Source organism: Brassica napus, chromosome C2, assembly GCF_020379485.1.
Source record: "Brassica napus cultivar Da-Ae chromosome C2, Da-Ae, whole genome shotgun sequence".
NCBI lineage: Eukaryota > Viridiplantae > Streptophyta > Magnoliopsida > Brassicales > Brassicaceae > Brassica > Brassica napus.
In genome coordinates this window covers 5,828,242-5,843,486 of record NC_063445.1, presented here as the reverse complement: position 1 = coordinate 5,843,486, position 15,245 = coordinate 5,828,242, and the positions used below count along the sequence as shown (strand labels likewise).

The following is a 15,245-nucleotide window of genomic DNA, read 5'->3' as shown; positions in this document are numbered from 1 at the left end:
TTCCGAGAAACCTTTGCCGTCGGAATATTCCGAGGAAGTGTATCCGTCGGGATATTCCGAGGAGATATGCCCTCGGAATATTCCGAGGAAGTTGTCGTCGGAATATCCCGAGGGATACACTTCCTCGGAATATTCCCAAAAATAATTTTTTTAAAAAAATTAAAAAATTATTATTTTTAATTGAAATTCGAAAATATAAAATTAAATTTGAAATAGAAAACATATTAGATAATATTCAAAGTTGTACATACCAAAATAAAACATTCAGAGTTTTTGAAAAAAGAAAAAAGAAACTACGGGAACTGCTCGTTCGGGTACATCCTCTTCATCATCTCCATCATTTGCTCGTTCTGCTTCGTCGTTGCCTCCCATCCCGCCTCTTGATCCGCCATCTTTTGCTCCAACGCAGCTATGCGGTCATCTTTGTCCTTCAACTGGTCCATAAGCACTTCTGGATCAACATAGGGCTGTGGTGCAGAAGGAGGAACCGACCGGGCTCGACGACCCAAACCGACCGGGCTCGACGACCCAAACCGACCAAACGTCCCTTTTTCTTTGGAACCGACTGAAATAGAAAATAAACAAATTTAAATAATAGAAAAGATGATAAAATGAAAATAAAGAAATAAATGAATTGAACTTTTTTATAAAGAACATACTGATTCAACGATTTCGTTGATTCGAACCCGGAACAAGTTGGTCAAACCGTCGAAGTGGCGTCCAGGTCGGTTTGAAGCTGAGATAGACGGGTCTCTTTGTCTTCCTTTTGAGTTTCGATCAGGCTGAGCACATCCCTCACAACACCATCATCAATCTCCCCGGTGTGCTTGTTGGTATGCGCCGTCTTCATTAGGACGAAATCATCAACCGGCTCGCCATCATTTTCATCCGCCTTGAAAAAAATAAACGTTAAACAAACATTAGAAATTAGAAGAAAAACATAAAAAATAAAATAAAAATACTTAAATAATTAAAAAAAAGAGATTGAACTTACCAAGCGATTCCCCAGAGGAGCAATAGTCTGGGCACCCAAATTGTGCTTGTACATGCCCTTCCCACCACGATCGCTCTTGCGGTTGGCGGAGTTGGTCACGGAGGTAGCTTTCGTCTCGTCCTTATCCCAATGCACACACAACTCCTCCCAGACCGCGTTGTTGATCGACTTCGGGACCTTTTAATAAAAAAAATATAAAATAGTTTAATAAATCCAAAAATAGTTTAATAAATTCAAAAAATTGTTTAATAAATTTAAAAAAAACCTGGTTGATGAGCCACTTCTGCTTCCACTCGTAGATCTGCTTCCCATAGTTGTCCATAACTTTATGGACGAAGGCGTCACGGATAAAGTTCGTGTGATCGGGATTCCAGGTGAACTCTTGCTGAAAAAAACACAATTTGTAGAAATTTTATATTAAAGATTAAAAATATAAGTAAAAAAATTAGAATACTTACCGCAAACTGACGAAACCACATCTCCTGGTCCTCGGCAGGGAAGTGAGTGAAAGTCGGATATCCCTTGCTGAGGTTCGAGTACATCATATTGTTGATCCATGCGCTGATCCCGTTCCCGGATCGGTTGAACCTAATATAAGAAACAAATTATTAATAATGAATCAAAATTTAGTGAAAGGAAAAAAAGGACTTTTAATTACCATGTTTGATGTCGTCCCTTTGGACACGGAGTGAGATAGGGAAGATGCTCACGACCGGGCTGTTGAACCAACTGGGCAACAGTCATCACTCCCAGAACGACTGGAGGAGCGGGAGGGGTGCAGCAGTGGGAGGGGGTGCAGCAACGGGAGGGGGTGCAGCAGCGGGAGCAAAAACCAGAGCGGGAAATGAAGAATCCCGACAGTGGCTGCTCGACCCCCGAGAGTGGCTGGACGAACCCCGAGAGTGGCTGGACGAACCCTGAGAGTGGCTCCCCGTACCACTACGACCTCGTGGTGAGGCACGACGAGATCGAGACCGGGTCTGATCACCAGTAAACCTGTAAATTAAAAAAAACATATTTAAAAATAGTTTTAATAAATATTAATTAAAAAAATATTTAAAATTAGTTATAATAAATATATAAATTAAAAAAACATATTTAAAAATAGTTTTAATAAATATTAATTGAAAAATATATTTAAAAATAGTTTTTATAAATACAAAAAATAATAAAATAGTGTTTATAAATCAAAAAAAATGTTTTATAAATACAAAATTAGTTTTAATAAATATAAATATTTTTATAAATATTAAATCATCTTTTATAAATCCAAAAATTGAATTTATATACAAAAAACGTTTTGTAAAATCCAAAATCGATTTTATAAATACAAAAATAATAAAAAATTTATAAAAAAGTTCTAAATCAATTCAACACAACAAATTATCCAACCAAATCACAATTCTACACCTATTACACAACCAAATCACAATCCTAACCAATCACCCTAGCAAAAATCTATCAAAAAACTTGTAAGATCATCAAATCTACATAAAAACCTAACAAATAGAACGTAAGAGAGTGGGATAGAGTCCTTACATGATTTGTGTAGGAATAGAGAGGATTCGCCGGAGAGATCGTCGCGAGAGAAGAGGGAGATCGCCAGAAGAAGAGAGAGATCGCCAGAGGAAGAAAAGAGAAATGGGGAAGAAGAAGTGTTTCGTGTTTATAAAACCTAGGGTCCGACGGAAACTATCCGTCGGAATTTCCTCGGTATTTTCAATTTTAACTTTCGCAAAATATTTGGCGGCTGGTTTGCCCGGTTAAATGAAAATATTCCGAGGAAATTCCGACGGACACTTAAATATCCGTCGGAATTTCCTCGAACTATTCCGAGAAAATTCTGAGAAACACATGTTTGGGGTTTCAAAACACCAAATTTTTTTGCCCTATATCATTTCTTATACAAATGCAATGCATACCACTGAGGAATCTTTGTATAGATGATCATAAACTTTGAAATAACAAAATTTCAAAATGAATTGTAAGTATTCCCTTTACCATTCATTAAAGTGTATAAGTTTTTCTCTTATGTTGTGGGGATTTCGTTCATACAATCGGAAGGTGTTTATTATAGGGTAAGGAACAAATTTTTGACTTCATAATCAGTCTAAGACACTTAATAAGGGTTATATAAGTGTTATTCAAACCGCAAAACATTGTTTTCGGTTTAAAAACCCTACTTCCTCGGAAAAGCCTCGGAATATTCCGAGGAAATTCCGAGGAATCCTCGGAATTTCCTCGGAATATTCCGAGGCTTTTCCGAGGAAACAGAAACCCTAAAAAAAAGCCCTAAATTGTCGGAAAAGTCTCGGACTATTCCGAGGAAATTCCGAGGAAATCCCTAAATCCTATTATCCCTCGGAATTTCCTCGGTATTCTTATATTAAAAAAAAGGCGATGCTACTTTGTTTCCGAGTCATCATCACCAGATGAATCTGAATCTGGATCTTGGTGAAACTCTCCAATCTCTGGTTCATCCTTTACGTGAACGACGGCTTCCTCTCCAAAGTCGGTTAAATCGACTACAAGGCCAACTGCAGCTAAATCTTCTATTGCACTTAAGTTACCGGATGTGCTTGGTTGTATTGGGTCTTCCAGCTCAGAACTTTCCTGAACTCGGCCTCTCGGGTTGAGTGAAGTAACAGTGACCCATGGATCATCTCTGTTCCTAACCCGGGGGTACTTGATATAACAAACCTGTAACATTTAAAAAATTATTTAATTTGTAAATAAGTGTTATTAATACACATGATGATGAATCATTATGAATAATTGATATATGTATATTTAATTACCTGATCGGCCTGAGAAGCAAGAATGAAAGGATCATAATATTGCAACTTTCGCCTCGAATGTACTGATGTAACACCAAATGCATCTGTTCTCACACCTCGATATGGAGTGTTGCCGTACCAATCACAATAGAAAACAGTATAGCGCAATCCAACCATGCCCGGATACTTGATTTCCATAATCTCCCGTATGTTTCCGTAGTATACATCATCTCCAAATGCAGAACAAACGCCAGCATCATAAGTCGTACTCGAACGTCTCCTCTTTTGAGTTGTGAATGCATATCCTCGAGTACAAAATCTCGGATATGACTTCACAACATACGCTGGTCCACACACCATCTCGCATATCCAATCGTCAAATGTTTCACCTCTGGTCATACCAGCAGACACCTATTAATAGCACATATATATATATTATATCAATATATGTGAATTAGTATAAATATGTGATAAATAATATTTTAATTTGTTTAAAGCACTCACATAAGTAAGCATCCATCCAGAAAATTCTCTCTGCTTCAGTTCTTCAAGTTCCTCCTCTGTGGCGTATCTATATTCGAACCGCTTTTCTTCCATGAAAATCCTGGACATATGTTGATAATAATATAATTAATTAATATTTAAATTTTAACTTGTTAAAATAAAAATTTGTAAGCTAATTTATTTACCTCTCATATTGAAGAACATCTTCGCAGTTGGTGAGCAAATATGTTTGCAAATGACTGCGCTCATGCTCAGTAAGTCGACGGTTCTTTGGTTTTCCGCTAAGTCGTCCAACATCTGTGAGGATGTCTGGAACCGTAACATGATATGTTGCCCGTTCGCTTCTATCATCATGCCGAGCAGGTCTTCTGTTTTTGGTCTGCACTTCTGGAAATTAGATGCCTAACCGTCTGGAAATTCCACATCGTTTGAAATCCAATCAAAGAACGCATCTTTTCCCTCTGCATCAAGTCGGTATATGGGAAAAGATGGCCTACCATTCTCATCAACATGAAGTTCTGAACGAGCACATATATCGACTAAATCCAGTCTTGACTTCAAATTATCCTTTGTTTTACCTTGAACGTTAAGGATCGTGTTCATGAGATTGTCAAAAAAGTTCTTTTCAATATGCATGACATCTAAATTATGCCTCAGCAGATGATCCTTCCAGTATGGCAGATCCCAGAAAATACTCTTTTTGTGCCAGTTATGTATTTCTCCAACAACATCTACCGGATAATGCACATGTCCACCTTGGTCTGGCGTCCTTTCTGCACCAAAATCTCTTGGTCTGGCGTCCCTTCTGCACCCTATTGTTCTTCGTAAACAAATTCCTACTCCTACGATATGGATGATCAGGTGGTAGGAATCTCCTGTGACAGTCAAACCAACACGTTTTCCTTCCGTGTTTTAGTTGGAAATCATCAGTGTTATCATGACAATATGGACATGATAGCCTTCCATGCGTTATCCATCCAGATAACATACCATATGCTGGAAAATCACTTATTGTCCACATATGTACTGCCCGCATTTGAAAGTTTTCTTTACATGAAACATCGTATGTTTCAGCACCTTGAGCCCATAGTTGTTGCGACTCATATATTAGTGGCTGAAGAAACACATCAAGTGATCTCTTAGGATGCTCTGGTCCGGGAACGAGAATGGAGAGAAACAAAAACTCTCGTCGCAAGCACAAGTTTGGCGGTAAGTTGTATGGTGTAAGAATGACTGGCCATAGAGAATATTGTCTTCCACTCTTGCCAAACGGGCTGAAACCAACAGTACATAATCCCAGGTAGACATTCCTTCTCTCATACGCAAAGTCGGGATATGTTGATTGGAAATGCTTCCACGCTTTTGCATCTGAAGGATGTCTAATCTCACCATTTGTTGAATGCTCCGCATGCCATCTCATTGGTTGCGCTGTGCATTCAGACTGATACAACCTCTGCAACCTTTCCGTCAAAGGCAAATACCACATCCTTTTAAATGGCACAGGAACTCTTCCACTCGTATCTTTATAACGAGCCTTTCAACAAAATTTGCATGTAACCCGTTGTTCATCCGCCCTCCAATAAATCATGCAGTTATCGCTGCATACATCTATTACCTGATACGATAAACCAAGACCAGCTACCAGTTTCTGAACCTCGTAGTATGAACCAGGGGCTACATTATCCTCAGGTAGAATACCTTTTACAAAATCAGCAATCGCATCCACACAGTTTTCAGCCAAATTATAATATGTTTTAATGCCCATCAGTCTTGTTGCAGATGATAAAGCTGAATGACCATCTCTGCAACCTTCGTACAAGGGTTGCTTTCCAGCATCCAACATATCATAAAATCTCATAGCTTCTGCATTGGGTAAATCTTCCCCTATAAAATGATCATTTACCATCTGCTCAGTACCTACACCATAATCTACATCCATTCTAATTGGTTCTTCTAACCTAACCGCAGGCTGAGGTTCGCTAGTACTACCATATTCATAATCAGTTTCTCCATGATGATACCAAATTTTGTAACTTCGTGTAAACCCATTCAAATAGATGAGTCCAAACATCCCACTCTTTAATAACCTTTCTGTTTTTACAATTAGAGCAAGGACATCTTAACATACCCGTTTCTGCTTCCGGTTGTCGTTGAACTAACCCCATGAATTCGGTTATACCTCGTTGGTATTCTTCCGTAAGCAATCTCGTGTTCGGATCCAAATGAGGTCGATCGATCCAAGAACGATAATAATTTGAAGAAGACATGCTTTTTTCAATCAAATTCGTGTGTAAATATAGTATGTGAGAGGATGAAGAAATGGAGTGAATGAAGAGGTTGGGGGTGCGGGTATTTATAGATGAAATGCTGCCGACAGTACCGGGGAAATTCCGACGGAATCCCGACGGCAACGGCTCTTTCCTTGGAATTTCCTCAGAAATTTTTAAATTCCCCAATGGCTCTCTAACGGCTATAATATATCCTCGGATATTCGTCGGTGTTTTCCGAGGAATATGATTTCCTCGGTATTTCATCGGTATGGGTTTCCTCAGAATTTCCTCAGAAATTTTTCGGAATATTCCGAGGATCTCATTTTCCGTCAGAATTACGCTGTTTTCTTGTAGTGTAAAACCCAAAATAAAATAAAATGGTTGTAAATAGTAACTTAAGCTTTGAGCGTAGCATTTCTGATATTTCTAACTCTTTATATATACATAGTAACATATATAGAAAAGATGGTCATGGTTAAGAGTGTCTTATTCGCCATGCCCTCTCACTCAATGACCTGTTTTAAACTTCCGATCTCCCTTTGCAACCAGATTCAATCAGCGGTAACAAGATTATGGTGGGACTCTAACTCTGGCGCGAAGAAGATGGCTTGGGTATCTTGGGATGAAATGGCACAAACAAAAACCAACGGGGGACTTGGGTTTCGAGAGTTCGAATGCTTCAATGATGCTTTTCTTGCTAAACTGAGCTGGAGGCTGCTCAATAATCCAATGGGTCTACGTGCAAGGACCCTGCTCATAAAATATTGCCAACATGAAGAATTCACCAAAGTACCAGCGGTATCAGCTATATCTCATGGTTGGAGGGGCATTTTGATAGGACGTGATCTTCTGATACGAAACATGGGATGGGCAGTAGGAGATGGCAAGACCATAAAGGTCTGGCAAGACCCATGGCTTAGTACATCACGTCAGCTCCAACATATGGGACCGCCTACTAAAGCTTCCCACGATATAGTGGTGGCAGACCTGTTTCAAGCAAACACGCAAGACTGGGACTTGAATACAATCGAACGGGAACTACCGGAACTGGTGGACACGATCTTAAGTATCAAGCCGAGCAAGCATGGGGCCCCGGATAAACTATTCTGGATTCACACAAAGGATGGAGTCTACACAACTAAGTCTGGGTATATTGCAGCAGTGGAGATTCAAAATGAGAAGAAAGCCAGAGACCGGCGAGATCAAGTGACAAACTGGTAAAGGAGTATGGAACTTGCAAACTGCTCCGAAGATTCAACTATTGATCTGGAAGGCACTCAAAGGGGCTCTACCAATGGGAGAACAAATGCAAATCAGACAGCTACGCTTTGATCCGCACTGTAAGCACTGTGGAAACCTTGAATATATTAATCATCTCATCTTTCAATGTGACTTTGCGATGATAGTGTGGAAGGCTGCGCCCTTTGCACAACAAATTGATAGGAGAGGATCATTAGATTTAGAGAATGATTGGATGCGAATCATAGTGATCCCATGTTTGCCTCCAGTGGGTATCATAACTGTCTCTTTGGCAAGAAACAGTCTGATCTTCAATGACAAAGGTTTCACGACAGAACAGGTCCTAACAAAGGCAATCGTTGCAGCTAAAGAATGGCAAAACGCCCAGACTAGGGAAGTTAAGCAACATCAGCCTAGAAGACAGACAGAACCTCCCCCATGTTACGGGGTAGTAGTGCAGACAGACGCGGCTTGGATCGACAACTCCAGAATGGCGGGAATAGGGTGGATAATTAAGCAAGCAGAGTGTACCCAGAGCTTCCAAAACACTAGCTCCTTCGTCACCTCTCCAGTGATGGCCGAAGGACTCGCAATGAGAGATGCTATAAGAAAGTGTAAAGAGCTGGGGATCCGGTGTTTCCGATGCGAATCGGACTCTACTCAACTGATAAAAGCTCTCAATTCAAAGATGGAGCCTCCGGAGCTCTATGGAATTATTGCGGACATCCGCTTAGATTGCACTACCTTTGATTCTGTTTCCTTTATTTGGATACCTCGGTTGAGGAATGTTGATGCTGATCGATTAGCGAAACAGGCATTGAACCTTGTAGCCGTTCCTATTGCTTAACTCTTTTTAAATTTTATAAAAGTTGCGTTCCAAAAAAAAAAAACATATATAGAACGACTTATAGAAACATTTTGAGTTTTCTGTGTCCGGATGTCAAAAACAAAATATACAAATTAGTCTCGTTTTAAACTTTTAAGCATGTAAGTATTATAATATGTTTTGTCTGTTTCTTAGTTGATTATTAAACAAAGCATTACTTAGTAGTTTAGTAGAAGACTAGATAGGTTGATTCTGAGTCAGAAGCGTTGATTTACCATAAGACTAGCGTAATATTGTTAAAACTAAAAATATTGGATAATAATTAAAATTCATATAATCAACTTTTGATAAGAAACAAAAAACTTTGTGATAAGAAAAGTGAGTCCGTAAAGAAACAGGATTGCAGCCAAGTTGCTTTGGTCTAGTGGTATAGGAGCTCCAGCTGGAGTGTCCGGCCCTGGGTTCGAGCTTTGGCCTTTGTAGAATTTACATGTGGGCTGCAGCATTCGAGACCGAAGACCGTTACACGGTGAGCCACATGGTGACGCCCTGGCAGCGTCCATACTCACTTCAGTCGCTAGTCTGAACCACTTTGGTGGGGCTATGATACTCGGTTAGCAAAAAAAAAAAAAAAAAAGAAACAGGATTGTAGAGACAAATGGAATCCCATGAGGAGAAAGCAATTTGTCAAATTGGAGCCTACGTAAAGTTGGGTCCTATTTGTTTTGTTTATTTTTGGTTTAAGGTATGCAAAAGATCAAAAATGTGCATATGAATAATTATTGGAAACACCAAATATCTCCAGTTCGTTGTTTTTTTAAAGAATGCTAAATTTATTTAAATAAAAAAAAAACTTTTTTATATCATGTGTGACATTGTTACCAATGTTCTGCATGAATAGAAATGAAAAAACAAATTGAGCCTAAAATAGTTTGCTAGCTAGAACTGTTGGGAAGCAAACCAAGCTATCATAGCCTTACCAAAGCGGGTGAGTGACGAGATCCTGTTTCTAACCAGTTTGTCGATGAAAGCAATGATTATAGTTGTAGTCTGATGAGTTTCGTCATGTCTGCGTCCATTTTTCTCCCTCCCTGTCGAATGTATAGCTGCTTGAAACACATATCGCAACTGTTAAAACATGTTTTTCATATGATGGTCGGTTGCATGGACGGTGATCACATTTGATGGCTTGGACGGTGACCGTAAATAGAAATGAGTTTTGTCAACCTTTGTAGGCACCTACCAATCCTCATAATCCCTATAAATACCAAGCCATGCCTTCACCTCACATTCATCCCAAAATCAAAATCACAAAGAGAAGTGAAGAAGAAGAAGAAGAACGTGAGATAGAGAGAGAAAAAAAATTCTATAATCTCTTACGGGTATTTGGGATCGGGTTGAGAGAAAATTATTTAGAGAGTTTGGGTATTTTTTTCCTATTATAACGAGAAAATTATTAATCGATTTCTCCGTTATAATTGAGAGGTTGTAACTCGTATTATTTTTCTCTTAATAAATTCTTCTACCTTGTCCGTGGTTTTTACCCTTTGGGGTTTTCCACGTTAAATCCGATGTTCCATTTATTACACTATTTCTCAAATTATTAGCTGCGATCCTGCTCTATCCGGTCCAGTTTTACAACAAGTGGTATCAGAGCATAGGTTCTGGAAGAAGCAATGGCGGCAAAATTTGAGATTGAAAAATTCAACGGCAGTAACTTTGCGCTGTGGAAGTTGAAGATGAAGGCTATCTTGAGAAAAGATGGTTGTTTAGCGGCCATTAGTGCAAGACCGGCTACATACACAGATGATGATAAATGGAACGAGATGGATGGGAATGCTATGGCAAATCTTCATCTTGCCCTTGCAGATGGAGTGTTGTCAAGCATAGAGGAGAAGAAGACTGCAAAGGAGATATGGGATCACCTTGCAAAATTTTATGAGGTCAAATCGCTGCACAATAAAATTTTCCTCAAGAGGAAGCTTTATACCCTTCGAATGGGAGAATCTACTTCAGTGACGGAGCACATCAACACCTTGAATACTTTATTTTCTCAACTCACTTGGTTGAGTTATAAAGTAGAATCACAAGAACGTGCTGAGCTTCTTCTTCAAAGTCTACCAGATTCATATGATCAACTCATCATCAACTTAACAAATAATGTCTCCACCGACAATCTAGTCTTTGACGATGTTGCAGCTGCGGTTCTAAAAGAAGAAAGTCGGCGCAAAAGTAAGGAAGACAGACGAGAAAATTCTCAAATAGAGGCATTAACGGTGATGAGAGGGAGATCAATGGAACATGGCTCAAGTGGAAGTCACAAACATGGTAGATCAAAGTCAAGAAGTAAGAAGACTTTTAAATGCTACCACTGTGGCAAGAAGGGTCACTTGAAGAAGGATTGTTGGGAATTAAAGAATTCATACCCTCAAGAAAATGTCGCAAACACTTCAGAAAATGGAATCGCGCTATGTTGTGAAGCAGCAATTTCAAGCGAAAATAGAAGAAGGTTCGCTGATATATGGTTGTTCGACTCAGGAGCTACATATCACATGACTTCTAGAAGAGAATGGTTCCATCATTATGAACCCATCTCAGGAGGATCTGTGTACAGTTGCAATGATCATGAACTTAAGATTGTTGGCACTGGATCCATTCAACTGAAGATGTATGATGGTAGAGTTTGTACTATTCATGAGGTGCGACACGTGGAATGTCTGAAAAAGAATTTACTATCTGTGGGGCAACTTGATGATCTTGGTTGCAAAGTTGAAGTTCAAAATGGTACTCTAAAAGTAATTAGAGGAGCGCTTGTGCTTATGAAAGGAGAGAAGATAGCTGCGAAGTTATACATGTTAAGAGGAGAAACTCTGTCAAAATCAGAAGCATATGTTGCTTCAAGCAGTTCCAGTGAGAAAGCTACTATGGTGTGGCATCAGAAACTTGGGCATATGTTTGAACAAGGCATGAAAATTCTTGCAGAGAAGAAGTTACTTCCGGTTCTCACAAAGGTATCACTATCCTTTTTGTGAGCATTGTGTGACAAGCAAGCAGCATCAGTTGAAGTTTAGCACATCAAATTCTAGAAGTAAAGTTATTCTAGAATTGGTTCACTCTGATGTGTGGCAAGCACCAGTTATATCACTAGGAGGAGCGAAGTACTTTGTGTCCTTCATCGATGACTACTCCAGGAGATGTGGGTGTATCCTATCAAGAGTAAGGCAGATGTGTTTTCAGTTTTCAAAATTTTCAAAGCATGGGTGGAACTTGAATCTGAGAAGAAGATCAAGTGTTTGAAGACAGATAATGGAGGTGAATACACTGTTGATGTATTTAGCCAATTCTGTAAAGTAGAGGGCATCAAAAGGCAATTCACTACATCATACACTCCTCAACAAAATGGAGTGGCAGAGCGGATGAACAGGACTCTGTTAGAAAGAACAAGAGCAATGTTGGGAGCTGCAAGCTTAGATAAGAAATTATGGGCAGAAGCAGTCAACACCGCCTGTTATGTGATAAATCGGTCGCCATCAACTGCAATTGAGCTGAAAACACCGATGGAGATGTGGACAGGAAAGCCCATCGACTATTCAGACCTCCATATATTTGGGAGTCCAGTGTATGTAATGTACAATAACCAAGAAACTACAAAGCTAGATCCAAAGTCTAGAAAGTGTGTGTTCTTGGGATATGCTGATGGAGTAAAGGGGTATCGCCTGTGGATCCCACTGCCCACAAGGTTATAATCAGCAGAGATGTTATCTTCACAGAAGATAAGAAAATCGAAGAAGAAAGAAGCAGTTCAAAAGAAAGGTCAGAGACTGTAGCAGTACAAGTGGAAAAGGAAAATTCTTCTGGAGCAACACCAGAACACGAGGAAGCCGAACCTGCCGAGTTGGAAGAAGAACTTGGTAAAGAAAAACGTGTAAGAACTACACCAGCTTGGCACGAGGATTATGATCTAAACTGCAACGTTGCATATTGTCTTTTAACTGAGGATGGAGAGCCATCAAATCTCCAAGAAGCAATGAGCAGTCCAGATGTTTCTCAGTGGATGGAAGCAATGCAAGAAGAAATTGAAGCTCTACATAAAAATAAAACTTGGGAGCTCGTACCATTACCGCAAGGAAGAAAATCCATTGGAAACAAATGGGTCTATAAGATCAAGCGAAATGGTGATGACCAAGTTGAGCGGTATCGTGCTAGATTGGTGGTGAAAGGATATGCTCAGAAAGAAGGCATTGACTTCAATGAAATTTTTTCACCTGTGGTTCGACTTACAACAGTTCGGATACTGTTGGCAATGTGCGCTACATTTGACTTACATCTAGAGCAACTAGATGTGAAAACAGCGTTTCTTCATGGAGATCTTGAGGAAGAAATTTATATGCTCCAACCAGAAGGTTTTGAAGAAAAAGAAAAGGAGAACTTGGTTTGCAGGTTAAACAAATCTCTGTAAGGTCTAAAGCAGGCGCCAAGATGTTGGTACAAGAGATTTGATTCCTTCATCATGAGCCTTGGATATAGCAGACTTCATGCAGACCCTTGTGCATATTTCAAGAGGTTTAGTGAAACAGAGTTCATTGCTCTGCTGTTATATGTAGACGACATGTTGATAGCATGCCCCAACAATGATCGTATCAATGAATTGAAGGCACAGTTGGCTAGGGAGTTCGAGATGAAGGACTTGGGACCAGCAAACAAGATTCTAGGGATGCAAATTCACCGAGACATAAATAATAGGAAGATTTGGCTGTCACAGAAGAATTATTTGAAGAAAATCTTGTGGAGGTTCAACATGCAAGATTGTAAGCCAATCTTTACCCCACTTCCTATTAATTTCAAGTTATCCTCCGGTGTGAGTCCTAGCAGTGAAGAAGGAAGGATGGAAATGTCTCGAGTACCGTATGCATCAGCAGTGGGGAGCTTAATGTTCGCAATGATTTGTACACGACCAGACATTGCACAAGCAGTGGGAGTAGTAAGTCGGTACATGGCGAATCCTGGCAAAGAGCATTGGAATGCCGTAAAAAGGATTTTACGGTACATTAAAGGAACCTCGGATGTTGCATTATGTTATGGAGGATCAGACTTTGTTGTCAGAGGCTATGTTGATTCAGATTATGCAGGCGATCTAGATAAAAGCAAATCCACAACCGGTTATGTGTTTGCACTCGCTAGCGGAGCTGTAAGTTGGGTTTCAAAACTACAGTCAATTGTGGCTATATCGACAACCGAAGCAGAGTATGTAGCAGCTACACAAGCTAGTAAAGAGGTGATGTGGTTGAAGATGGTAATGGAGGAACTCGGGCACAAACAAGAGAAAATTTCTCTTTTTTTGTGACAGCCAGAGTGCCGTGCATCTTGCAAGGAATCCAGCCTTTCATTCAAAAACCAAGCACATACGAGTCCAGTATCACTTCGTTCGTGAGAAAGTTGAAGAAGGCACGGTGGATATGCAGAAGATTCATACAAAAGAAAATGTAGCAGATTTTATGACGAAAGCAGTCACTACTGACAAGTTTATTTGGTGTCAATCCTCTTGTGGCCTGAAGGAGACGTAAGCAACATGGAATGATAAGGTAGAAAGAATGGTGTGAAGATCCGATTGATCCTCAATCAAATCTTCAAGTGGGAGATTGTTAAAACACGTTTTTCATATGATGGTCGGTTGCATGGACGGTGATCACATTTGACGGCTTGGACGGTGATCACATTTGATGGCTTGGACGGTGGCTGTAAATAGAAATGAGTTTTGTCAACTCTTGTAGGCACCTACCAATCCTCATGATCTCTATAAATACCAAGCCATGCCATCACCTCACATTCATCCCAAAATCAAAATCACAAAGAGAAGTGAAGTGAAGAAGAAGAAGAAGAAGAACGTGAGAGAGAGAGAGAGAGAAAAAAAATTCTATAATCTCTTACGGGTATTTGGGATCGGGTTGAGAGAAAATTATTTAGAGAGTTTGGGTATTTTCTCCTATTATAACGAGAAAATTATTAATCGATTTCTCCGTTATAATTGAGAGGTTGTAACTCCTATTATTTTTCTCGTAATAAATTCTTCTACCTTGTCCGTGGTTTTTACCCTTTGGGGTTTTCCACGTTAAATCCGGTGTTCCATTTATTACATTATTTCTCAAATTATTAGCTGCGATCCTGTTCTATCCGGTCCAGTTTTACAACAGCAACAACTTGTTAATTAATACCAGCTTCGTTGGTTTTGACTTGAACAGAGTTGATGTCATCTATTATTGTTATAACTGGTACGAGTAGTGTTGTTATATAACTGTCGTTGATATCGAATTAAGGCCATTCGATGTTTGTTTGATCTTCTTGTCTCTCTAATGCCAACATTCAGTTTCCTTTTAACACGTTTGCTATACGTAGATGTAACATCCGGAATCCCGAGTTGTGATATATAGAAAGTTTACGAGAATTAATTTAACTACATATATCACCAAAGTTGTCTTCTCTTTTTCTGTCAGACATCCGTTTAGAACTCTATAGTTAAGCGTGCTTGGGATGAAGTAGTGAAACGATAGGTGACCTATCGGAAAGTTATTTGCTATACCGTGCGAGTGAGGCCAAAGCACGGGAAAAAGTCGGGTGGTGATTGCATGACTAGTAAA

At 39.5% G+C, this 15,245-nt stretch overlaps 1 protein-coding gene across 1 annotated transcript; it reads left to right on the top strand.

The window, feature by feature from the left end:
• Window positions 1-7,010: 7,010 nt before the first annotated feature.
• On the top strand, window positions 7,011-7,766 carry LOC106406777 (uncharacterized mitochondrial protein AtMg00310-like). Its single transcript, XM_048748648.1, has one exon. The coding sequence runs from the start codon at window positions 7,011-7,013 to the stop codon at window positions 7,764-7,766; it is 756 nt and encodes a 251-aa protein (XP_048604605.1).
• Window positions 7,767-15,245: the final 7,479 nt, after the last annotated feature.